Below are 26441 nucleotides of genomic sequence, written 5' to 3'. Positions count from 1 at the left end.
GACAAAGGTTTATCATCATTCTCAAGGAGCATATCAAGTAATATTTTCTCTTTCTTATTACTCTCAATTTTAGGGTTCATGAGGAAAATCAATAATGATGATAAGGTTTCTAAGAAGATGTCAATAAATCATGTTTTTTCCTCTCTTAGGAGTATGAACATACCTAAGAACCAAGACTCCATTAGAATTAGATTTATCAATGATTCTAGTGGTAAGACCTTTGAAAATATTTCTTCTAATGGTTTCATTCTAGAAAAGAGTTTTGGTTAGTAGTCATAAAGGAGTTTTGGTTAGTAGTCATAAAGGAGTTTTGGTTAATGGTCTTGGTGAAGGTTTTGACATTCTCACAAGAATCTTCTTTACTAACATCCATGATGTTGATCTTGATGACATGGAATTCAAGACCATGATAAATAGAGAAAGGTTTCTTGTTGATAGAGAGTTTATTTCAAAGATTACCAAAATTCCATTGGGTAATTTTCGTCTTCCGAGACAAAGGAAAGAAAGACCATCATATGAAAACATTTCTAATGGTATTTGCGGAAAGAGTGTTGATTGGATTGAAGGGAAATTTCCTACTAATTATATTAGTCTTGCTTTGATGTCTTTTGGAAATCTTGGTATTCTTAATCTTTGTCCCTCCACAATTGAGAATTCTCGGTGGAGTCGTGAGTTTGCGGATTTGGTCTATTTCCTTGAATTGGGTACTCCATGTCTTGATATTTGTGGATTTATCATTCTTCAAATGGTCTCTATGACGTCATTCAACAAGAAGTTAGGCTTTCCTTGCTTAATTGAGCAAATTTGTCATGAACATTCCATTTCTCCCATTGGAAACTCTCTTGGAACTCTCAAACTTGTCTGTCCTTGTACTTTCAAACGTATGAAGGAGAACGCCTGCAAAAGCCAAAGATGTGATTCCATTGTCGATTCTTGTGATACTACCACCTTGAGTCTTCTTCATCAAATTCACAAGGGTGTGAGTAAGATCAATTCCAAGGTAAAACGCGAGCAAGAACAAATTCTTGTGATTGCTACAAAGTTTCCCGAAATCAAGGAAGAAATGGAAAAAGTTCAAGCATCTTGGATGGATTCCGATGATGAAGATGATGATTAGTTTCTCTATCCCTACTTTTGTCTAAGAAACTTCTTATGAGAATTTATTCTTGTGTTTTAAGAAGGATAACTAGGGTTTGGAATAGCCTATATTGTGACTACACATAGTTATTGCCAACGATTTTCATCTTGCAATCTTATTAGATTTATTTATTTAAATTCTAAAGTTTATTTGGAATATGATTTTGTAGTATTAATCTTTATTGGTTTTATATATTGCAAATAATGTTATGGGATATGTGTGTTTACGTCCGTAAACTATGATTTTCCCATGTATGTCAAAAGATAAGTCTATTATGTCACTATGCAAATATTGATGGAAAATATAATGAACTTTTGCAAAGATTAAGTATATGATATTATTATGCAAATATTGATAAAAAATAGAATGAATCTTTGAATATTCCGCAATATTCATCTTTCCTGATCCACTTCTATGTGAAAGTACTGTATGGCTCTGTAAGTTTTCTTATGTTGAACATTTCCAATTAAATTAATCATTGAGGTTCCTTTGTGGTTAATTTAATTGAGTTTTCTGGATACAAATTCATGTTTTATGTGATTTTTAATGTCCAAATAAATCCTTCTTTTCTTGCAAAAGTAAGGTCCCCCTTGTTGTTCTTTCGGGAATGACATTTTATGGGGGAGAGTTCTTAATCGAACTTGTGCTTAGTTGTCAAATCTTTGTGGGGAGTGCGGATGTGGAATATTGTAGGAGTTATATTGTATCTCTATAAACTCCTTGATGAATACACTAAGTTTCGACTATGCGAAATTATCGAAACAAAGTTGATATGTTCCTTTTTAGTCATGAAGTATCTCTATGGGAATTTCATTATGACCCCACTAGTTTTCATACGTTTTCCAATTTATATTGACAAAAAGGGGGAGAATTATTGTGTGGTTCACACTACAAATACATATGGTTTACGGATCATTATGTAAGGGGGAACGATTTTCATTGTGAGATGAAGTATTGACTAAGTGGGAGTGATACATATCACCGTAGTATTATTGTCAAAGTTGTGATACCATTGAACTTTGATGTTGTGTAATAATACTATGACACTGTATAACAATTATTTTCTTATTGTTATGGCTACGGATCTTCGAAAACTATGATGCTGAGTTCAACACGTTCAATCACTGGAGTACTTGGAAGTGACGAAGATATCGAGTAATGTTGAAGAACCAAGGAAATCAATCATTTGGATGAGAAGCTACAAAGTTTATTTATTTTGTAATCCATACGTATTGATTGTTTTGTCACTAAAATTGACAAAAGGGGAGATTGTTAGAGCACTGCTCGGTCGAACTCGCAAGCGTTGCTATCTCAAGCTTGTTTGTCAAGTTTAGTTGTCAAACCTATAAGTCTTGATTTATAGTCTACTTATAGTTATGTCTCGGTCGAACTTCATCAACAAAATGTATGTGGAGACTTGAACTCATCTATCACTCAGAAGTCTATTTCTATTCTATCTCCTATTGAGGCAAAAGTTGTATAGCTATATAGACTTTACATTATACACATTTGATATTTCAAGATGAGTTTAACTCACTTACATATTTCTTGAAATATGTGTTGGTAAGCTTTCGGTTTAACCAAGTTCATCTTTTATTCTTGACGAAAGTCAAAAGATGATCATGTGAAAATCGCCTGGTAACATCTTACATGATTTGTGTGAGACAGTCATTTGATGTAGACTCAGAATATTTCGTATTGATCATTTGGTCACTTGAAAATTGCTTTGAAGCTAATAGTTTGTATGAGACAGCTATTCTCATCTTCCAAGAATATTTCAATGATTGAAATGGGAGTTTCGAACAATTAATCTTTGATTAGATATAACACAATATGTGTATTTGTATGCTAACTGTTGCAAGTGTATTCCAAGTCTGGGAATTTAGTATGCATACCCGTATGCATAGTGATTCAACAGTTGAAGTCCGGGAACTATAGTATGCATACCCGTGTGAGTACTGATTTAATTGAGTTCGGTCGTGAACGACAGTATACGTACCCGTCTGCATACTAGCGAACAAATACCAAGTCCGGGAACTTAGGTAGGCGTACCCGTATGCATACCTGAGTGGGTTAAGTTTTAAAATCGGTTATGTATGTTTACATACTCATGAACAAATACATATGTATAATAAGAAATGCAATCTATGCAGACCGTGGCTATAATATTCATGAATTGATTAGAGTGAATCAAAACCGATTTTGATTCGATTGTGTCTTGTATGCTTCTATGAGAATACTAGGTATCACCCTGACCTACGGCCGGGGCTCAACGTTTTTCGATTTTTATTTGTTTTTTGATAGGCTGGTCAATATATCCTTCCACAAAATTTTACAATTGTCGGGGCCATGTTTAGTTGACCGGGTAATAGGTATTACCAAGCATACCTCCCAAGAGTTGACTTATACGTTAGACAGGGTTTTTGGGCGGGTGTTTTGTATGTCATGTCAAAGTAGTCGGGGCCTAAGGCCCTGGACGTGGGTTAGTGGATCTAAGGTCAAATGTAGACCCCATATTAATCTAGAGGGTTTGAAGGTTTGATGGGTTTTATCGGTCGTGCCAAACTATCCGGGACCTACAGCCCCGGCCGTGGATCAGAAAAATCTAACTCAAACATTAGCCCATATTTAGGTTGGCAGCTAGATCATTAAGTTAAGTTTTGGTCGGGTCGTGGAATAATCAATATCGTCAAAGTTAATCAACCGCATGCTTGGAGTATGGCCAACGTTGTTATTGTCGTTGTTTTTAATGAGACTGGATGTTAGACTCTCATAGAAGCTTGAGTTCACTGGGATAGATACAAATTATTTTCCCTATAAAAAAAACCCGAGACAACCATCCGGTATTCCACTCTTCTTTCTCAGTCGGATCAATAAATTAGCGTTAGATCGCTAACTTGAATAAAAGTCAGTCGTTGTCTACTATAAGGGTTAAGATGTTTCTGCACAGAGAATTAAGCTTTTAGGATGTCAGTATGCTTCTCGAACTCCCACTGAAACAAATTATCTATATTCTTTACATAGTATTTACTTTTCTAGGCAAGTACACCGGTCCCCATGTTTTGTAGAGAACCACCGTTGATTAGAAACCTGAAATATCCATTTAAATACATCAGATTCAGAAAACAATCACTCGTGCCACCCGCATAAGGATCAAGCACATATGTATCTTCTTACCAATTTATTATGGTGGTTTACGTCTTTTTATGGCATGCCAATAACAAGGCTAAGGCTAGCATAATGAAACCTAGCTGTATTTATACTTGGCTATGTATCGGGAACTAAGAAAACTTTTTGAATGAGGAAACCAATAATTAAAGAAAACCTACCAAGATTAGTAATCAAGGTTACACTCAAGTAAGGAAACAGATATTCAAGTAAGGTTAGTTGGGTTGGTTTTTCTCATCAAAAAGGAAGTTTTTGGTGCGGTCACCTTTCTTTCGGTGCTAACCAAGAAATTAAATCAGTTATGAAAGTTGGTCTGCCACGACATACACGCCTTCCAAAATTATGTCTAAACGGACGAACGGATGTATATCTCAAGATTATATGTCAAAAACGGACGGACGAATAGAAATCTCGCCAAATAACGATCCCAGCCGCTGAATAGCCGAAATCAATGGCCGTCTTTTACCTAAGACAGACAACACTTCTTTTTATAATATACATAAACAATTGAACAACTCTATAACTAGTTTCATTTGAGTCATTTGAGCTAGTTGTGTTTAAGATGAACAAGGTTGATATGAAAGTGTTCATATGGCTAACTACAGTTAACTATTGTTGAGCCAACCATGTGTACACGTTTAGGTACGGTTACTCATATCTAAATGAAGGCACATTTCATTTGTGCGCAACAAGATAAGACAATCTAACGGTTGAAAGATATTATCTTGACTCTAATCAGGTTTTCATCTAACGGTGAATATTGAATTCTTTGTTGCCAAGGTAGCATTGACTGCAAACCCTAATTTGAAGACTATATAAGGATAACTCTAGCAACTGGGAAAACTAATCCCTACACCTCATGTGTGATACTAGTTTCGACTAGAGTCGATTCTCTTTTAACCTAGGTTTTTCCTAAAACCATTATAAGTTAACGACTTAAAGACTTCAATGGAATTCTGAAGCCAGACCCAACTATTTTCTCTATAGTTGCGTGTTCCGATCTTACTTTGTTCTATCGTATTGAGTATTATCTTCTCTAATATTTGTCGAGATTTAATCTCCGATAGATAAGATAAAAAGTAATCACAAAGCTCTTCATCTCATTCTTTGTGATTCCACGATATCTTGTTCACCATACGGTTAAGATTATTGTTAGGTGATTGATGTTACTACGCTGTTCTTCAGGAATATAAGTCCGGTGTATCAATTGATTCTTGTTCACCTTGATTTATATCAAAAGACATAACAAAAACTCGTAGGTATTTCTGTGGGAGACGGATTTATATATTCAATAGACTTTTCTGTGTGAGACAGATTTGTTTATCAAGTCTTCAACTTTGGGTCGTAGCAAATCTTAGTTGTGGGTGAGGTCGGCTAAGGGAATCAAGTGCGTAAAGTCCTGCTGGGATTCAGAGGCGTAAGGAACGCGACTGTACCTTAATTAGTGAGAGATTGGTTAGGGCTCAACTACATTCCAGTCCTAAGTTAACTTGTAGTAGGCTAGAGTATGTAGAGGCTTAATACAGTGTGGTGTTTAAATCTGGACTAGGTCCCGGGGATTTTCTGCATTTGCGGTTTCCTCGTTAACAAAATTTCTGGTGTATGTGTTATTTCTTTTCCGCATTATATTTTCTAATTGAAATATCACAGGTTGTGCGTAGTTCAATCAATTGATGAAAACAACCTTTGATTGTTGATTGAAATTGATTGACGCTTGGATATTGGTCTTTGGTACCATCCAAGTTATTTCTCATATTAATCCGGCTCACAGATTTCTATCTGTTTGATTACGATTGATTTGATAAATTGAGATATAACTCTTGGATATATTTTCCTTGATTGAGACTGACAGTCTAGTTGATTCTCTTGGAATTATATTGGAGTTAGTCCATGCATATTGCCTAAACGAAATATTGGGTGTGGTTGTTAGACCCATGCTCTTTCATTTTGTAACAGAAAAAAATCAGGGGAAAAAGAGTCACTTCAATAACTACTTAAGTCATATTCACTTTTTCATGGGCGCCACCAAATCCTAAACCACATGAGCGAAACTCGAGTATGGCATAATGATCGAGACTCGAGCATGGGCCTCATGAGAGAAACTTGATTCTAAGCCTCATGAGCGAGACTCGAGCCTGAGTCTAATGAGCACGAATCAAACACGATTCACACTTTGTTGTAAAGAGTAAAACTAGGGTTTTAAGCTCAATTATATGAACTTAGGGCACCAGATTCCATGAGCCTCACCCACATGAGCTTCGTGACAGACTCCTAATAACATCCACACCGCTCACGTCACATGCTCCGTAATTTTGTTTAAGGTGTACTACCAAACCTCAAGCACACTGACAAGCCTCCCCCTTATTCTCACGAGCATGTCCACAAATGACTTTATAAATCTGAGCCTCATGGGAACGTCCACAACTGACTCTATGACGTTGTAGCCACACGAGCTCACCATAGTATCGTACAAACGCATGACTCATGCACAAGCTTTATACTCAGTCACATGTCTAATCCTCTCGTACAAGCCTCTCCATGAGGCATGAGCCTCATCCCCGGTCTCATAAACATGCCCATAACTGACACCATGAACTTGAGCCGTACAAACCTGTTCAAACACATAACAAAACTATACACAATCTTTTGAGTTATCCACTCTTATCAAAGGGACCCGCAAGGGAGAATTCTCCATATACAAGCCATGCATGGCGGACCAAATTAGGATGACACTTAACTTCTCCCGCATCCCACACACGATCTCGTTGCTATCTCATATTGTCTCGTGCTCTGCATATATCACAATGTATAAATTAAGGAGTATTCCTTTATTTCAGGCAACATCGACTACAAAGAGTATTGTTATCTTACCAACAAGTCATACATGAAGGCTGGTTCAGTCATACAAATGGGGGATATCAATTAGCGTTTTGGTCTGGAAGTCTACGACACGTGTAACTACACCCAATTGTATTTATGACGTCTAAAAAGAATAGTTGGTGGACGTTACGAAAATTAACGAATGAATTCGACTCATCGATATGTCTATAGTTATTCCTGTGATCGTGGATGAGGAACTTTTCGTATCGTTCATCCTTATCTTACCGACTTGAGATTAGGGGTTCTGCAGCTATAAATAAGCCATAAATTAATCATTCTTGAATCAAGAACATTAATTATAACTTCTCTTTCGGAGCTTTCTTTCTGCAACTAAGAACTCTAATCTCTCTTTCTGCTTTCCTCCCTGAAGCCAGTCATGTTTTCTCATGGGACTGAAAAACTCCTCCAATGACCAATATTTTGGCTTAGGTGAGGATTTCTCGTCATCAACCTTGCGCAACTCACACTGCATCCTAAAGCTCATCTCAGGTGACCTTACTTGTTTTAGGTATTTACCCCTCAAAATAAAGAAACGAAATCTATATCATGATGTTATTAAAATTCCTCCAAGTCTATTATCATCAAAGAGCAACAAAAAAAAACTTTAATCTGATTCTTTTAGTGGCAGAAAATCATAAAATATTTGTTAATGGCTGACATGCAAATTAGTATTTTAAATTTTGGTTAAAACACCCGTAGACAAAGTATTTAAAATTTCGGTTAAAACACCCGTAGCCAGAAAATGCGGTTCGTGATGGGGTATATTAATTATATGTCCATAGTTTTAACACCCTACAAATATGTCCTTATACAACAATAAATATATCCCTAATTTTTAATAACCTTATCTATTTAAAATTAGATTACCTTAACATCCTCACTCATATAATATTTTTCTTTATTTCAAAATGGAACAAATTTCTTCCACTACCACTTCACCGCACCACCACCACCATTCCACCACCACTACCACCACCACCACTAACATTCAACTACCATTCAACCACCACCGTTCAACGACCACCACCTACCAACCGCTACCACCACTAATATTCCACAACCACTCTGTCACCACCACCAGTCCGCTGCCATCGACGCCACCACCACTAGTCCGCCGCCACCCGCTTTCATCACCACCACCGACGTCACCACATATCCACTACCTTCGCCACCACCTCCGCCGTCGCCACCACCTCCACCGCCGATGCCGCCACCACTACTGGTTCAGATATTTTTGTATCAACAACAGTAGTTGGTCCAAATAAAAATAGAATCAATAGTAGAAGTTGATCCAATTTAGGGGATCAACAACTGTAGTTGATCCAAAAAAAAAAGGATCAACAGTAGAAGTTTATCCAATTTAGGGATCAACAATAGTAGTTGATCCCCTAAATTGGATGAAAAATGAAATTTGATCCATGTAAATGGAGTCAACAACCAAAGTTGACACAAAAAATTGACATACGAATGAGTGAACTTGGCATGAGTCGAACACGCATCATCTGACATGGAGTCAGTCATGCTACCGTTGCACCACAAATTCAACATTTGAAGAACTTTACATGATTTAAACTACAAGCACGGTTATACTAATCAAAGGAAATGTTGTCAACAACAAGAGTTGATCGGATCAACAAAAAGAGTTGATCGGATCAACAATAATAGTTGATCCCATAAAAAATTGGGTCAACAACAGTAGTTGATCCCATAAAAAATTGGGTCAACAACAGGAGTTAATCCATAAATGGGATCAATAACAGTGGTTGATCCCATAAAAAATGTAAATGCAGAGAACTTTAACCTTATGCCAACCTTTTTTATCTTAACATCCCAATCCCAATCAAAACATGACATAATAAAATCACCAGTATAGTTGAAGTACATTGTATTTCCAGAACCATCCTGAACATTAACTTCCCCTATAGAGTAATCTGCTCTACAATAGCCAGATTCACAAAACGGAAATTCAAATACTAAGAATAAAAAATAACGGGCTTGTAAACATATTAAGAATCCCTGTTTGTTGGGATGAACCGAAAATGTATACTAAAAATCAAATTCAAAAACCTAAAACAAAGCAGAATCAAGCTTAAGATAATTCAATTTAAAACAAACACCACTTAGAAAATCTACGCAACAAGAATTTTGAGTTATAAACTGAGCATTTTTAGGTCTCCAGCTTCCATAAATCGAACATGCAAATCTTCAATTTGGAAATTTTGAGAAATTGAAGCCTAAAAATCTAAATCTCTGAATCTGAAAAACTTAGTTTCTGATTCAAATCTCAAAACCTTTGTTTTTGTTAGATCTTAATTTTGGATTCAGAAAATTGTTGTTGTTGAAACGGTGGAATCTGAGATCGAATCTGGGAATTGAATCTGAATCAACATATAGATCTGAGTTCTAGAGTTATTGATTCATGAATCTTTTGTAGCGGCGGGCGTGATGGCGGAGGAGGTGTTCCTGAATCTATTTGCAGGAGCAGAGGTGATGTCGGAGGAGGTGGTGGTAGTTGGAGAACGAAGAGGAAAAGATAATTTCGATCTTAAATGCAAAAAATAAAAACGATTGATTTGATTATTCTATGAAGATGGTAAATATGGAAAGAAAGTAAGCTTATAGATGGAGAGGGATATATTTATTGTAGTGGGAATATAATAATTACCCTCCATTTTTGTTGACCTTGCACAAATACCCCCGAGGGGTAAGAAATAAATTTTTTGGAGTCAATTTGAGAAAGTTGCTTCCACTTTTTGGAAGCAACTTGTATGAAGTTGCGTCCACTTCTGAAAACAACTTGTGCTAGTTGCGTCCACTTCTGAAGGCAACTTATGCTAGTTACTTCCACTTTTCAGAAGATAGGGGTATTTTTAAAAATTGAATAAGGGTATAATTTAAGGGGCAAATTTTGAGGGGTATTTAAATAATGTTCCCTTTATTGTATGATAAGGATATTTGTGAAGCCCACCAAAAGGAGGGATATTTATTCAATTCCCACTTCGGGGATATCCTAGGTAGTAGGGGTGAGCATGGGCCGGTATGGACCGGATTTTAAGCTCATCGGCGCCCAATCCAATTAATTACGGATTTTAAATTTTGCATCCGCATCCAATCCAACATCCAATGGATGCACGGATGAACATATTGGATACGGATAATCCAATGGATTGTTTTAGTTAAAATTTATAATGAAAAAATAAAGCCGGCATATACGTCTTCTTATACAACCTACACATTGTGTATACGTATATAAATATAAAAGTGCCATGTACAACTAAGAATTCCTAAACTATGTACATATTTTCTAAAAACTATATAAATGTCCTTAATCTAACGGTTATGGATGTCCAACGAATTTTCATGGTTGCATCCGGATCCAATCCATTATCCGTTGGATTTCAAAAATTTCATCCGCATCCAATCCATTAGCAAACGGTTTGGGTACCCATCCACAAAAATACGATTGGTCCCGATTAAATTCGCATATTACGGTTAAAATGCTCACCCCTCACTAGGTAATGCAGTTTTGTCAAAAACCTCGGGTAGGTGGAAGCCCAACACGTATCCACAAAGTTTTATCACATATGATATGGGTTTGACCCTGATCCGGTTACTAAACGGGATCCAGACCGTCAAAATCAAAATACAAGTACAACACTACAACTCTGAATTCTGAAGTAGAAGGTGCCCTAGATTTTCCAACAAGGGTTTAGCCATTCAGACTTCGAGAGAGAGAAAAAAGAGCGAGAAGATGGAGGTTGTAGATGAAGGGATTGATAGACTCGTAGAAGACTCAAAGGATTTACAGCAACAGAGTAAAGCCCTTGACAAGCTCACTGATCATGTCGAAGATCGTCAACTCGATATATCCAGAGTCCAAGAGGTGATTCTCTATCTCTCTTTATCTATGAACTAAAACCCATCTTTAGTTTTATGATTTAAACAAACCCTTTGTTTGTTTTACTGTTATTTTTGTTGGTATCTATAGAATTTCCCCTCATTAAAGAGTGCTGTTTTTTTATTTTTTATTTTGTATGCTTAGTGGTTTTGCTCATGCTTTTATGGTGTACATGTAGGCTATGGCGTCGATTGCTGCATCTTCAGAAGCTGATTTGAATGCGATGAAATTGAGGTTTGGATTCTTAACTTTTGATTAGGAACATGAAACATTTTGAGTAACTTAAGAGGATAGGATGTAATTGGTGAGTTGTGGATTATATTACTTATGTAACATGTTGAAGTATAAGAAATTCGGTGAATTAGACTTCTCGAGATCAGTTTGCTATCACTTAATATACCTTGAATGCGCTAAGTAGATATTGGTGCCTGATGGATTAAGCAATAGAGGAACAACCCATTTTCAGTAGAGTTGATACTCGGAAGACTATGCTGTATAGAATGCCAAAATGAGATGCCAACATAATGAAACGCATATGATTAAGAATTTGATAAGAAGTATTAATCTTTTATTGAAATCTTAAGTTGGCTACTGCTTGACTGGAACACAATATCACTCTACTTTTTCTGTCGTAGGAGTTCTCTGTCACGAATCAAGCTTATTCATGAACTTCTTTTGTGTGATATATGTATTTCATCATTTGTGGAGATAGTGAAGCTTTCAAATTTCTTAAAAGATTGCATCTCTTGGTTTTTATTATGAAGTAACTCATAGTGGTTCTGGTTCAGAACAAAAATTCTGCTTTGTGATGCATGACTCCTTTTATTGTACACAACGTGTGGTAACTCCGTTGGTGAAATCTGGTGTTAGAGCCGGGTTCAATCCCTGTTGATATCAGAGTTAGGAATATCCTTCAATGTTTTCTTTTATTACTTACGACTCACACGAGTTAAGTAGATACATCATGAACTTCCATGTTCTCAACGAACATTGTGTATCTGCAAAATCTACAATTACAGATCACCTGTACATCTGTAATTTTTTTTTGAAGTGGTTTAACAACTTTCTGCTGCTATATAAGGAGCCTAATCTTGAGCATGCAGGAAGTAGCATACGGACTGTGTGGTATTACTCACGTTATGAGTAGCCCATCTCGAGTAGCTTCCTTCTGATTCGTGTATTACTTGGCTATGTTACTGAATATGTACTAGTTATTGGTCCGGCGCTTTGTTTCATTTATTTAAGTCTAGTTCTGAATCATTTCCCTAGAGCCTAGAGCCAATATTTTATGAATCATGAGTATTTTTCAGAAAAGGACTAGACATCATGACTTCAAGTTTGTTCTTTGTTTATGTAAATGTCTTTGAAGCAACTATTTTATTGTTTCTGCAGAGAGAAAGAATTGGCTGCGGTGAAGATAAACGCTGGTGATATAGACATCATTGCGGACGAGCTAGAGGTTTGTATCTGTTTCCTTCTTCTTGCATTGTTGAACTACTTGCCACCATTTTTCAATCAGGAAAATCAAACTTGAAAATCTACTTGTGAAACGCTGATGTTTACCTATTTTTCAATACCTAAATAGATGGACAAGAAGGTTGCAGAGAGAACATTACGGGAACACAAAGGTGATGCTGTTGCTGCTGTGCGTCACTTGCTTCGATAGAAATCATGGAGTAGCATGCATATCGTAAATTTCTTGGCGTTTCATTGGAGTCTAATTGTGTGAGACAGGTGAAAATACAGTTGGTCTTGCCTTCTAGAAGATCAACCCAACTTCCAAGATAGGGTTTATATTGTACTTCAGGGGTAATTTTCACCTCCAATTTTTTCATCAACTGTACTGCTTTTATGTTCATGGTCCTTGTCCTTGTTGTGATGTTTCTGAGTGAAAACCTTATGTAGAATTTATCCAAGTATCGACCTTTTTCTCTTGAACCAACTGTAGTAACCAAGAAAAATATGATTCTTAGTATCACATCAACTAAACATGGAAGTGAATACTTATACTACAAACCCACCACGCATCTTTCACCCCACAGAACAACCTAGTTTCTCCTAGGTATCTGAAAGACTCGGTTGAAAATGGAACTGGTACATTGGCCTTGTATTTTGAAGGCATGCAAAAAGTAAAATCATGGACGAGTAAATGAAAGAGCTAAGAGGACAGTAAAACTAGATATATAAGAGTTAGGAAGTCAAAGGAAGTAAGGAACTATCCCACTATTACAGCACTTGTACGTGTTAGGCTATAGTGGAACTGCAATAAGGAATTTGAAGCCCAGAAATGTACCATTATATCTTAACATCTTCAATAAGCATACCTTCGTTCTGGAACTGGGAAGCCCCTTCTAATGTGCTCATTTCAAGTGCACCAAAAGATGGCGGTTCCAAACTTCTATTAAAGACAGCACAAAAGGAGGAGGACAACATCAAAGGCGTCACTCGTAAGACTGCTCAAGCAGTGTTGCTTCACTCATCTTCTATGGCATAGTTTTCTTCACCTCTCATTTGAATTTTCTTCAGCCAACTTTTTTGAACAGAACACCGGGTTCATAGCTTTACCATTTGTTGGACATTTGCACCTCCTCGAATCCGCGACCAGGTCCTTTATGAACCTTGGGAATAAACCACAGCAGCAGTAAGAGTCTGTTTAGTGTTTAAGTTGACAATTATGAAAATAAACCAACGGGGCTTAAACTCCCAACAATTAGACTCTTGACAGCCTTGAAATTAAGGTGAAGCGAACGTGTTATCCTGGATGATTTTTGTATCACTAGCTGATCAGCTACACACACGTCTCATTGTTTCTCAACCATTAGAATCTAGACAGCCTTGAAATCAAGGTGAAGCGAACGTGTTACCTTGAATGATTTTCGTATCGCTGGCTCATCAGGCTGTACATGTCCCCTTGCTTCTTAACCTTTAGAATCTTCACATGTTCATCATATATTAATAAATGTCAATGCTTCCTTAACCAGAGATAGGTAGAATCATATGGTTTAATGATGATACACATAGTTACCAAGTGTAAATTTGCTCAAACACCACAAAAGAAGATAAAACAATGATGTAAATTTGAGACAATGTGTTTCGATTAAAGTGATTTCTTGTATTAATATGCTTTGTTTTTCTTTTATATACAGTAAAAATTCCACGAGGCATTTCCTAATAAAAGGCGGAAAATACCAATGGGAGGTGAATATATCTAAGGATCTATTGGTTGAGAATGTTAAGAAGTGAAACTCGGTTCTTGATCAAACACCGAAAGACAGATTCTAATCCATTTTCAAGTTCTTGAAGATTCATCTCAAGGGCAGCCAATGGCTTCTGCACTTCTTTTGCTTCAATGACTTTGGATCTCAATGCGACATCAATCTTGGTCACTTCGTTAACAGCTTGTTGTGCTGGACGTTTAGTGGTCAACTTTGAGACTAGTGACCAGTTGCTTTGCTTTGGTGCAGATAGGAAAGACAGCACAGATTCAAAAACTGCAAGAGTAATTGCTTCAACTTCTGTCAGGACATCGGTGACAAGATCATTGTTCTTGTTGTTTTTCTTAAGATCTGAAAGACATTTTTGGATGACTTTGCAGACTTTCTTTCTTGAGGTCATGTATGCATGAAATTCATTTGATCGTCTTCGAATGGATGACTGAAGATCCTGGGCAGATTGCTTCATCATAGACAAAACATCCTTAATAGTTGCACAAACATCCAACAACATGACAGATCTGTCCAAGACTGCGTCTAAGCATTTTCCATCTTCGGTAGAAAGAAAATCCTCAACGCATTCATAAAGGTCCTTAAGAGCAACCAAGTTGTTGGAGATGGATGAGGTGAGATCTGAAGATCTCAATATGCACAGTTTTTCCTCAACTGCAGCAGCAATTGGATGAGATGTGGTGGGCAGACTGATAGAGCGGACATGGAAAGCAATTTTGTTTGAGGAAGACATTTTCGCCTTATTTAGTAGAGGAAGAAGGTGTTAGATATAGAAAGCTAAGTAAACCTATGTTTTGATGATTGTTATTGGTTCAACTGGTTCTCCTTTTATACACAAGCTACAAGCCACAGCTGGAGGACGTATTCATGTGGTTGAACTTCCTCTATGTTCGCCGCTGTCTCTGCATTGTTCCAAACATGGATGACAAAACTGTGGCCACTAATTAATGAAGGTATCATGTCGATCTTAGATCTTAGGTTGTGTCACATATATGCATTATAAACCAACACCTATAGATGGACAAGTTGTAAAATGTATCAATCGTGCATGAATTAATAGACTACGTACTACAAGAAGGACAGGTGGAATCTCGACAGCCTTGGTTTGCTAATCCAAGTATATTGATACCTTTTCGATTTAAGAATATGCTTACATTATGCTTATGTTCAGGCGTGTTTCCTTATCAACAACAAAGTAATAACTCATCTCGATCCCTCTCCCGAGTGCCTTGTTTAGTTGTTATTAGAACTTCTGTTTCTGTGCATATTAGTATTTTAGGACTGGCCACCTTGTCACAACACTCAAGCCAATCTTTATATGTGCACACGTAGCTATTCGATTGGTTGAATGTTCTTAAACACCAAATCATTAATCATGGATGTATAGCATGACAGAAGTAGTAGGAGTTTGTTTAGTGTTTAAGTTGACATTTAAGAAAATAAATGAATATGATGCATAAACTCCCCACAATGAGAATCTTGACAGCCTTGAAATCAAGGTGAAGCGAACGTGTTATCTTGAATGATTTCCGTATCACTCGCTGATCAGGCTATACATATATGTCCCCTTGTTTCTTAACCATTAGAATCTTCACATGTTCATCTTATATGTCAATAAATGTCAAACAAAGATAGGTAGAACAAGGCCTTAATTACCGCCTTTATAATGATACACATAATTACCAATGTAAAAATATGCACAAACACCACAAAAGATAAGAAAATTATGTAAGTTTGAGACAATTGTTTCGATTAAAGTGATTCTTGTATTACTTTGTTTTTCTTTTATATACAGTAAAAATTCCACGAGGCATTCCTGATAAAAGGCGGAAAATACCAATGGGAGGTGAATATATCAATGAGATCATCTATTGGTTCAGCATGTTAAGAAGTGAAACTCGGTTCTTGATCAAACACCGAAAGACGGATTCAAATCCATCTTCAAGTTCTTGAAGGTTCATCTCAAGGGCAGCCAATGGCTTTTGCACTTCTTTTGCTTCAACGACTTTGGATCTCAATGCGACATCAATCTTGGTCACTTCGTTAACAGCTTGTTGTGTTGCGTGTTTAGTGGTCAACTTTGAGACTAGTGACCAATTGCTTTGCTTTGGTGCAGATAGGAAAGACAACACAGATTCAAAAACTGCAAGAGTAGTTGCTTCAACTTCAGTTAGGAGGCTGACATCGGTGGCAACATCATTGTTCTTGTTGGTGTTTTTCTTAAGCTCTGAAAGGCATTTTTGGATGACTTTGCAGGCTTTCTTTCTAGAGCTCATATATGCGTCAAATTCATTTGATCGCCTTCGGATAGATGATTGAAGATCTTGGGCAGATTGCTTCATTTGAGACAAAACGTCCTTAATAGTTCCACAAACATCCAATAACATGACAGATCTGTCCAAGACTGCGTCTAAGCATTTTCCATCTTCGGTAGAAAGAAAATCCTCAACACATTCATACAAATCTTTAAGAGCAACCAAGTTGTTGGAGATGGATGAGGTGAGATCTGAAGATTTCAATTTGCACAATTTTTCCTCAACTGCAGCAGCGAGGGGGTTAGATCTGGTGGGCAAACTGATGGAGCGAGCATGGTAAGCAATTTTGTTTGAGGAAGACATTTTCAAATTATTTAGAAGAAGGTATAAGATATTTACAAGTAAATGCAAGATTAAGTTTTGATGAAAGTTGGTTCATCTGGAGCTCCTTTTATACATGGGCAACAAGGTACAAGAGTGGGACATTCATGTGGTGGAACTTCCTCTATATTTGCCGCTGTCTCTGCATTGTTCCAACCATTAATGACAAATAGTGTGTCCCCTACCCTCTCAAGTCGTTGAAGAATAAACAGATGTGCAATGCATCAACGTGCATGAATGGATCACTAGAAAGAAAGATCTGTAATGATCCACACACTTGGTTGTTTATTGCTGTTAAGTGTTAACTACCTTTTGCTACAGTTGGAATCTCGACAGGCTTAGGTTCTCATTATACTAAGTGTAGCATATGCATACAACAACCAACAAACATATAAACAGATGCTGTACGATAATTTTTTAACTTATCAGCAACGTGCATGCAATTAATCATCTCTGTCTAGGGAACATGAAGAACCAAATGACTCCTCTCTATCCGTCTCTTGCGCACATAGGTTTGCTTGTTATGCAAAGCACTGTCTCTATTGCCCAAAACAACATCCTGGCTATATAGATTAGCTTGACACAGAACAACAACCCAAATCAGCATGTTGTCAACAACCTTATAGAACAGTGTGCCGTGCCACAATTTTAGCATGTTGCTATATATCATCGAGGCATAGATATACAGGCACATTACACTTCTAGCTACTTCTATGTACATCATATTAGCAAGAAACTTGAGTAAGACATGTGAAATTGGTTTCCTCTTTTCCTGAAACAAGGAAAAACAAAAACCAAAGCAAAAACGAAAGGCCAACACCAAATTTCTGTAGTGAACCTTCTGATTGCTACGATCTTCAAGAATAAAACCTGCCAGTTACCATCTCCCTCCGTCTCCTGTACACATTTGTGAGATCAGAGATGACCACAGTTGTACTTAGCATGGCCATTTGAATTTCTGAAGAAAACAACTAGGGCAATAATTATCATTAACTTTGTGAATCTGCCAGATGACGGTTCTAACAGCATTCCAATGAGATAGGCCTGTGAAGACAGCTTAACTAGCCTCATTCTACGTTCTTTCACGAAACGATCCATTGCTGCTCCAATCTTCACCTGCATAATCTGTTTTCCAGTTCTTTCCGACCCCCTGCTGCACATTTCTTTTGCCAAATTTCTCGCTAATACAATAGCATCTTCTAAAGCAGCTGAACCACCTTGGCCTAAGAAAGGACCCATAACATGCATAGCATCACCTGCTACAATTACTGTTCCTTTTCGAAAATTTCCTAGTGATATATCCCAAGGTGCGCGGTATCTTATGTTTGTAAGACTCAATGAATCAAGATCACTTTCCTTTACGATTTCTATTACATCTGGTGGGAAATCCATGATCGATTTAATGGTTGCTTGTTTGATGATATTCGGTTCGCTCGAGTCTTTTAAATCTGTTTTTATCGGTACATAAAGAAATGCAACATTTTGAGAATATGAATAGTCCTCTTTGAAAGACAATGAAAATTTGGTTTGAACTTACCGCAAGATGTCCATGGAAGGCCTACAAACCAATACATGCGATTCTCATTGACTGGTGTTCTACAAAAGATAAGATTCTTTTTTCGAATTCGAAGAAATTCATTGCTGAACCCATGACCAGATGGATAGTTTGTGAACCCTCTTACTCCACATGTAGAGAAACTCTTTGTAGCTTTTAATCCAATGAAGTCAGAGACGACTGAATTTACTCCATCACATCCAATTACAACCTGCACTGAAATGAAGTTACAATGTGCCTCTAAGACTGAAATTAAATTTCCATTTGAATTGCCATGCAACTTGTAACTCATTGACTTAGGAGTTGGTTGGCTTCTAACTTCTTAGAAGAGTGCTTCTTTTAACGTGGGAGAACTTTCTACAAGTGCTTCAGAATCCAAACATAATGTTAAAATGACTTACCTTACACTTGATGCTAGTTCCATCATGCAGTTGTACAATAGGTTGAGAAGTTGAAGAATCAAGCTTAACAGCCACTGCATGACATCCAAAACGAATTGTATTACGCGGTAAATTATCAGCTAAGGTTTGTACAAGGTCAAGCCTTTTCAAGCATCGAAGTTCTTCTTTCCTGCAATACCAAAACAACTCAATTTCTTTCATATTCACATGTAGCATTTTGTTCTAACCATTTCATAGTGCCAGTGGAATGTTGCAGTTAACTTTTAGTTAAGAGAACCACATCTCACAAACTTACATTATTGGTATCTCTTCTTGTTTGCCATTATCGAGTGAAACATCGCGGTACCTGACAAATGAAAATTTGCAGTAAACAATATACACAGTCTAATACAGATGCAAAGCAGTGCATATATGTATACAGCGAATCTAAGCAATACACGAAATTTGATTGAGGGAATGAATAAGCTAGTATACGCTGTGATGAGATTTGCTATCTGTCTAAGCTGAGTACTGACGCCAAGTTGATCTAGTGCGCGCCAACCATTGGAAAGAATAAGAATGGTTGCTCCAGTGGTTCTGACGGTATCAGATCTCTCTAACACTACACTCTCGAGTCCCTTCCTGCAAAATTTATGATCGTAAGTGAGTACTGTGATAAGAATAAGATGCAGGTAACTATTAGAAGATGCGTATACATACTTGTCAAGTGCAAGAGCAGTTGCAAGTCCACAAATCCCCCCTCCAACTATTACAATCTTATTCTCTTCAATGTAATTATTATTAGCCATCTTTATAGGGTGAGAAAGAATGCAGAAAACACACTAGCTCGTTTTTATCAACGGAAATGATGTCTTTATAGGGTGCAAGACAGTTGACGCCTCCTACTTATTCGCACCAGATGAACTGCACGATCATAACTAACACAACTGTTTTCTCATACTAGGTCGACTGGGTGCCACATAAGCAAGCCGTTTTTAACGATTATTATCTTAGCAAACATGATCCTATGGTTTTACTAGGTCAAGATAAAGTCTTCTTGGATATGTGGTAAGTCTCTCCCTGGCTTAGTTTAGAGATCGTAGAGGAGAAAGCGAGAATGGTGATGTTGTTGCTGCTGCCATTCGTTAGAGATCCTAGAGGAGAGCTCATCTCGTATCACTAAAATGATACAGGTCCAACCACAGTTAATCTTTCATTCTTGACAACAACGATCCCAACTTCCAGAACACACAAACAGTTCTTTCCCTGATCTGAAGCAATTAATATTCTTTGAAAATGTACAAATTTAACATTGAAATTAACATCTCCTAACTTTTAAGATGTCAAGCCTGACCTTGATTTCACTTTTATCGAAGGTCGAATCATTGCTAACAAATAATACAGATATCTAAAAGTGGAAATATATGGACAATATCCAATACAGTGTAAAAATGGTTAGAGAAATGGCGAAGTTGGTATGAATCAATCAAGTAATTAGCTGTCAGACAACTATGACATGTTTTCAGAAGTCAGGCAAAACCACATTCGTAATTCTTCATCGTCGTCACATTTAAAGCAGCTTGGATGCAGAACAACATTTACGGATTCTCATGCGCAGTATCCAGCAGTAAGCACTTGAGCAACTTTTAGCTATGAGATCACATTCCGAGAGTCAAAAATCGACAGAATTGGTGACAATTGTGCACATATTCAGTTCCAATACGAGGCCCGACGCTTCCATACCGGCCTTACTGAAAGCATGCACCGTGGTGATCACAGCTTTGAGACCGAGGTTTCTTTGTCCGAAGAATTCAGTGAGATCATAGCAAAAGGTCAATGACCTCCGTACCTTTACATGAATATACTTGGTGCGGTCAAGTCTCTGATACCCTAGGTGTTGCATCTCCATTAGCAGCTCGGTTTGCCTGGAATCTAATGGTGTATTGTCTCTGCATATCTTTAAACTTTTCCAAAAGTTCCTGAAACGTAGGACGATGCTGTGGTTCACTGTTTTATCAGATTTTTGGATCAAACAGAAAAAGTGAAGTTAGTGGTGAGATTGATGATAAAATGAAAGAAACACTTAGTTTGTCTTAAGGACAGAATATGAAGTTGATGATCAAAATATAACCTGTGCCAGCAGCTTTCCATTATAGACAACCATTGTGGGTCTAAATCATTCGGAATATCCAGCTGTTGGTTCATAAAGCCCACAGCTCCAATCACCTGAGAATGCACCAAAAGTGTTTAATTCTAACTGTTAACAACCTACCATCCGCATCCCAATCACCCAAGTCAAGTGATTTAATCATTCTCTGCTCGGGGGTTGATGGCTACAATCAACTCAACAAGAGTGAGCTGCAGCCGTCGAGAGGTAGTTGATCCACATAATATGTATTACCAGGTAAGTAAACTGATGCAGTGCATTCAACGAAGATAAGATACCTGCATTGAGTTCAAATTTTCCCAGGGAATCTTTTCTGTGACGAGTTCCCATAGTATAATTCCGTAGCTGTATACATCGGACCTAACAGTTTCCCAATTTTTGTGAGATTAGTATTTATCATATTGTTAAGGTTTTATCCAGCAGTGGGAAATAATAAATAAAATAACAAACAAGTTCACAGTAAACTCAAAGGACAATTTAACATACTTCTCGTCTGATGGCTCATTGCGAAGGACCTCTGGAGCCATCCATTGCGGCTACAAAACAGTAATACAATTTAGTGCATTTGGTTGTCAAAATTAAGTGGCGAATGCTATAAAAGTCAACATAAACGCAAGGAAACTTTATGTACCGTTCCTTTTCCTGTCCTTGTTGTCAGGTATGTTTCACGTTTAAGGCGTGACAGACCAAAATCACCGACCTAATTTAGAGAGAGAAAAATATAAGCAACATGTTATCGTGTTTGGTAATGAGCAAAGAAAACACTAGCTGCAACTTTTAAAAAGAACATTGGCAGACCTTCACTGTCCAGTTCTTGTCAACTAGCAAGTTTGAGGACTTCAGGTCACGATGGATGATAGGCGGATTGCAATGATGAAGATAATTCATACCACGAGCCTGTAGAAGCATGAAGCACATAAATGAACACTAGGACTAGGCACCACCAAGGAATGTAAGCTTTCAAAAACACGAGAAGAGGGATGTGAAACATGCAAGACAACCCATGCATAATGTACTCACGATGTCCAGAGCCATATTAATACGTCGCCTCCAATCTAGTTTAGCTGTGCCTCGCTGAAGCAATCGAAACAAACTTCCACTGATTGAAAGGATCCAAACCCAAATCAGTACGCAGGAAGAATATCAAGCTGGATGGATTAGTCAAAATACAGAGGTGCAAGATGCTAAATCAATGAATATTGATCTTTATAAGTTTTCTGAAGCAGAAATAAACCGTGGGAGGAATTCCGTAACAATGCAAAGGCACTGAGGTGAAGTTACAGCCCCCATAAAGAGTACTATATTTGGATGCCGCAGCCTCTTCATAAGTGAGACCTGTGTCATATAGAACTTATTTAGATATAACTCCATTTAGTAAAGCCAGAGCAGATTATGGTACAATATCACCACATATGAAAGAAAGAAAGAAAGAAAGAAAGAAAGAACAAGTCAAGAAAAATGTGATAAACTTGATTGGACAACATTAACTAGATTGCCATACAAAAATTCACCTCTTGTCTGAAAGAGAGTATCACATCATCAGAGTACTCTTGCTTCGAGAAGACCTTGACTGCAACATCCTGTTAAGAAACAACTATTATTGATTATCATGCAATACCATGACCCTTCATTTTCTTATTTACTAAGCAGCCCAAACTAAAGAATATGACAGGCTCTAGAGTGCAATAATACATCATTACAGACTTTCCATGAAGGGGGATTTTGTTTGTTTTTTAGTTTGTATTGTTTCCCTGAGGACATTAGCTTAAATTCACTTGTGTTTTAGATGTTGATTTCCCTTAAAGACGAAGTTATCAGGAAAAGAACATACCGAACCATACCACAGACCATGATATACTGTGCCACAAGAACCTGCAAGTCAGAAAGAAAGCCTCAAATTCCATATGCCACAAAAATAACAAATATCTTTGTAGAGAATAATAATCACAGAAATGGAAGACATTATTACCTTGGCCAATCTGCTCTCCGATCAACAAGTCTTCCCACAATATTTCATAATCTAAGCAATCTATTTCCATATCGACCTTCTGGATAGCAGTACTACTTGTGCTTCCACTACTACTTACACTACTTGTGCTGTTAATGTTAAATGAGGACCAAGAACCCGAAGCCTCATTTGCAGCTGATCTGTGGCCATCCCCAGCCTGCTGTTCTGGTTTAACCCCATAATCTGAACTCCTTTTATGTCCCGTGTCATTTTCTTGATCATGATTCAACCAGGGCCAGACAAAACGTGTGGTCCTCAGATCCACTCCATCTCTTTCGTTACCTTTCCAAGGCCATGATATCCCCTTCTTACCCATCCAAGCTTCCGCTTTTGAAGTTATTGCCCTGTGAATTCCAGACTTCCCTTCTCCCTCGTCACCAGAATCTGCAGAGGGCTTTCTCTGTGACTTCTCCATAGTTACAACATGAGGATACATACCAAATTCAGTTGGTGGTACATCTCCTCTGGGAGTGCTAGCTCCACTTGAGTTTCCATCCTCTCTATGGTCAGAGTAATGATCAGAATATTGGCTGTCTCCACTACCACCTTCCCGTTCGACATTGTTGTCACCAGAGCGTAATTTGGTCCGGACTTTGTTTGACATCTTAGATGCCTGTTTCATTTGGTAAGCAATTATTTTTATGTTAGAGCAGAAAGAAATAGTGTAACCCATAATGACTTTTGTCCCCAAAAGGTATTTGAATCTTAGAGAAATGAAGAACTCACCAGAGTTGAAAATTTGGAGGCAATTGCGACTTGCAAAGGCTGCTGAGGAACAAGACCGGATTTATTTAAAGGACTTCTGCTAGGCCTGCTGTAGCTGGAATTTGCTTCCAATGATTTCGTCCCAGACATAAGAAAGTCTTGATAGGCTCTTGAATCACTTGATACACAGATTATCCCTACAACACTGCCATCGTCATCATAAAATGGAGTATTGGTTGAAATCGAGAGAAACCTCTCTCCATATTTATTCTTAGCATGTAACTGTCCTTTCCAACTCTCACCCATGGATATCCTCTGAATAATATCATTTGCCACATCATATTCATTGACATCTGTAAGAAGCTCAGTTGCATCCTGACCTATAGCTTCCGACACAGAATATCCATACAGGGTTTCCGCCATTGGATTCCTGAAATCAGAAAACAACAACAAAGACGCATATCACTACTAAGTTTGCCCTATACATTTTGTTTGTTTGAACTCATTGAATACAAGTTATCCACAACAGTTTGTGTTTATGAACCCCAAAACAAAAACTGGCATAGGACAAACAAAACCATTATAGAACCTCAAATGTATACCAACTATGTCATGCTACCAATTCAATGAACTTCAAATAAAATTCATCAAAAGTCAAAAGGGGACAAAACACTCAAATTTATAAACACTGGCTGGCAGCTATCAAAATGAAGTAAATTGAACGGAAAATATGCAAATTGAATGGAAATTGAAGACTAACCAGTAGATAATCCGACCATGAAGATCAAAAATGTGAACAGATTGACCCATTGACTGCAAAATATTAAGATACTGTTTATCAGTAAAATTTGGTAAAGTTGATTTTTTAATCATCCCTTGTGATTTAGGACTGAATGAGTCATTATCATCATCATCATCCCTTTTCTTACTTTCTCTTTGCAGAGGAGATGAATGATGATTAAAAGAAGCAGAACCCTTTTTCCAATTACTCGAAACTTCGAACCCCTTTTTTGTTATTGAAGCAGCAGATGATAATCTCGATCTTCTTGGTGAAACTGAATGAGCCCTTTGATTGTTGCTGTTATGATGATGATGCCCATGTTCAGACTTTCTAGAAGAAGAAGTATCATTTGAAAGTATTAGTTTAGACATCTCTTGTTTAAGACGAGCATGCCCCGCTTCAAGCTCTTGGATCTTCTTTAGTAATTCTTCAGTTGGTGGTGGTGGTGCTGGTGGTTGAGGTGATGTATTTTCTTCCATTTATAAACACAATTTAAGAAAGCCGAAAGATGAAATTTTTGTTGTTATAAATGTAAAAATTTGATAAGAAAAAGACACAAGAAATTCATGGGTTATGTATGATTATATCAACTCTATCTACCTATTCTTCTACCTATCTCTATCTTTTCTAGCTGTACATAAACTTTGTTGTGTGTGCAAGGTGTTTGTGATTATTGCTGAAAGTGAGAGATTTGGATGTTAATCAACTCTTTTCTCTCTCTTGTAAGCCTCTCTATAATATTGTTTATAACTTTGTGTTTGTCTAAACTCATACTTTTTCTTTCTTTTGTGTTTGGGGTTTTTGTGGCTCTTACTTGGTTTTGTTCTGTCTTTGCTTTTTGAGGAGGATTTAGTATTTTGGTTAGGTTTTCTTTGAGATTTGATTCTCTCTATTCTTCCTTCTCTCACTATCTATTGCCTCCACTCACACACCTCTATTTTGTTGCTTGTTATCTATCATCCATCTTTCTCAACCAGATGTGTTACAATGAATCCAAATATTTATAGTACTTGAGGAGAGGGTGGTTCTTTACACCCCTTAAAATGCACCTGACGGAGAAACTACCCAACTCATTCAAATTTATAGCGAAAGAAGCATGATTGAAAATTTAGGTGGGGGTGTTTGGATGTACGCTCAGAGCACCCCAAACCGCCGTCTGGTTTCGTCATTGTAAATTTGTGTCAGTAATTAAGGCGAAATTTGTGAAGTGAAAATTCATCTCTCGACTAGTGAATCATGTTTATGTGACAAAACTAGTTAATCATATTTATGTGACAGAAGAATCTCATATTCCGTGGAAATGTGTTTATCTTCCAAAAACACTTTCGTATCATGGTTTTGAAAGGAATAAACTATTACCCCTTGCGCTTAGAAACAAAATAAATAAATCATTACTTGTAAAACAGAATTCATTTTATTTTTAATGTCTGATATTGGCTTCTACTTCCAAACATCCTTGACGAGATATTGAAGGAGTTGAGGATTATTCACATAGATACTGAGGAGCCAACAAAAGGTTGTAAACTAGTAATATCCTTTCTCTTTAGTGATTTTAATAACTCCTTGTCTTGATTCTTGACTTTCACACAAAACAGAAAAAGAAAGGTTCTCTCACTTTTTTCTATGACTCAATTGGTTCTTGGTGTACTTTAGTATTTAACTAAGAGTTAAAGAGACTACTACTGGCTTAGATTAAGGAGTTTTTGTTTATGTGGTATGCAAATGACCGTTTCATCCTCGGTAGTTTCAAGTCTTTGGTTATGCAAAAGCCACATCATGTATCATGGGAGTCCCATTGATATGGATATCCAACCAATAAGAATCAATTTTATGGGATTGTCATGAAATCATGGGCTGCATTATTTCTCTTTTTGTAAGTTGTAAGGTGGTGAATTTTGAAC

The 26441-nt window shown here is 37.3% G+C and overlaps 5 protein-coding genes across 5 annotated transcripts; 1 reads left to right on the top strand and 4 right to left on the bottom strand.

The window, feature by feature from the left end:
* Window positions 1-10841: 10841 nt before the first annotated feature.
* Window positions 10842-13026, top strand: LOC113332779 (huntingtin-interacting protein K-like). Its single transcript, XM_026579293.1, has 4 exons — window positions 10842-11069; window positions 11263-11318; window positions 12477-12543; window positions 12670-13026. The coding sequence occupies exons 1-4, from the start codon at window positions 10938-10940 to the stop codon at window positions 12748-12750; spliced, it is 336 nt and encodes a 111-aa protein (XP_026435078.1). The 5' UTR covers window positions 10842-10937; the 3' UTR covers window positions 12751-13026.
* Window positions 13027-14300: 1274 nt separating this feature from the next.
* Window positions 14301-15041, bottom strand: LOC113332848. The gene has a single exon (XM_026579350.1). It carries the CDS (start codon window positions 15039-15041, stop codon window positions 14301-14303), a length of 741 nt encoding a protein of 246 aa, XP_026435135.1.
* A 1135-nt stretch (window positions 15042-16176) lies between these two features.
* On the bottom strand, window positions 16177-16926 carry LOC113332847. Its single transcript, XM_026579349.1, has one exon. It carries the CDS (start codon window positions 16924-16926, stop codon window positions 16177-16179), a length of 750 nt encoding a protein of 249 aa, XP_026435134.1.
* A 124-nt stretch (window positions 16927-17050) lies between these two features.
* On the bottom strand, window positions 17051-19705 carry LOC113332600 (monooxygenase 1-like). The gene is made up of 6 exons (XM_026579126.1): window positions 19600-19705; window positions 19375-19521; window positions 19196-19246; window positions 18901-19069; window positions 18482-18710; window positions 17051-18392 (listed from the first exon to the last, which is right to left on the bottom strand). Exons 1-6 carry the CDS (start codon window positions 19686-19688, stop codon window positions 17860-17862), a joined length of 1218 nt encoding a protein of 405 aa, XP_026434911.1. The 5' UTR covers window positions 19689-19705; the 3' UTR covers window positions 17051-17859.
* Window positions 19706-20137: 432 nt separating this feature from the next.
* Window positions 20138-25475, bottom strand: LOC113333007 (probable serine/threonine-protein kinase DDB_G0282963). Its single transcript, XM_026579493.1, has 13 exons — window positions 24520-25475; window positions 23781-24189; window positions 23016-23667; window positions 22878-22918; window positions 22558-22626; window positions 22281-22381; window positions 22067-22145; window positions 21845-21943; window positions 21678-21746; window positions 21533-21582; window positions 21325-21406; window positions 21011-21105; window positions 20138-20886 (listed from the first exon to the last, which is right to left on the bottom strand). Exons 1-13 carry the CDS (start codon window positions 25017-25019, stop codon window positions 20754-20756), a joined length of 2379 nt encoding a protein of 792 aa, XP_026435278.1. The 5' UTR covers window positions 25020-25475; the 3' UTR covers window positions 20138-20753.
* Between the last annotated feature and the right edge of the window lie 966 nt (window positions 25476-26441).

This window comes from Papaver somniferum, unplaced genomic scaffold, assembly GCF_003573695.1.
Source record: "Papaver somniferum cultivar HN1 unplaced genomic scaffold, ASM357369v1 unplaced-scaffold_132, whole genome shotgun sequence".
NCBI classification, from domain to species: domain Eukaryota; kingdom Viridiplantae; phylum Streptophyta; class Magnoliopsida; order Ranunculales; family Papaveraceae; genus Papaver; species Papaver somniferum.
The sequence above is the reverse complement of the archived record's forward strand: the minus strand, read 5'-3'. Positions and strand labels throughout refer to the sequence as shown.

Coding starts and splice junctions, on each gene's coding strand:
- LOC113332848 (XM_026579350.1), bottom strand. CDS start 15,041: ATGTCTTCCTCAAACAAAATTGCTTTCCATGTCCGCTCTATCAGTCTG.
- LOC113332600 (XM_026579126.1), bottom strand. CDS start 19,688: ATGGCTAATAATAATTACATTGAAGAGAATAAGATTGTAATAGTTGGA. Junction 19,522..19,599: donor ACTGCTCTTGCACTTGACAA/GTATGTATACGC, acceptor TAAATTTTGCAG/GAAGGGACTCGAGAGTGTAG. Junction 19,070..19,195: donor CAAGAAGAGATACCAATAAT/GTAAGTTTGTGA, acceptor TTGGTATTGCAG/GAAAGAAGAACTTCGATGCT.
- LOC113333007 (XM_026579493.1), bottom strand. CDS start 25,019: ATGGAAGAAAATACATCACCTCAACCACCAGCACCACCACCACCAACT. Junction 23,668..23,780: donor CCTCCAAATTTTCAACTCTG/GTGAGTTCTTCA, acceptor CAAATGAAACAG/GCATCTAAGATGTCAAACAA. Junction 21,106..21,324: donor AAAATTTGAACTCAATGCAG/GTATCTTATCTT, acceptor GTGCATTCTCAG/GTGATTGGAGCTGTGGGCTT.
- LOC113332779 (XM_026579293.1), top strand. CDS start 10,938: ATGGAGGTTGTAGATGAAGGGATTGATAGACTCGTAGAAGACTCAAAG. Junction 11,319..12,476: donor TTGAATGCGATGAAATTGAG/GTTTGGATTCTT, acceptor TTGTTTCTGCAG/AGAGAAAGAATTGGCTGCGG. Junction 12,544..12,669: donor TCATTGCGGACGAGCTAGAG/GTTTGTATCTGT, acceptor ATACCTAAATAG/ATGGACAAGAAGGTTGCAGA.
- LOC113332847 (XM_026579349.1), bottom strand. CDS start 16,926: ATGTCTTCCTCAAACAAAATTGCTTACCATGCTCGCTCCATCAGTTTG.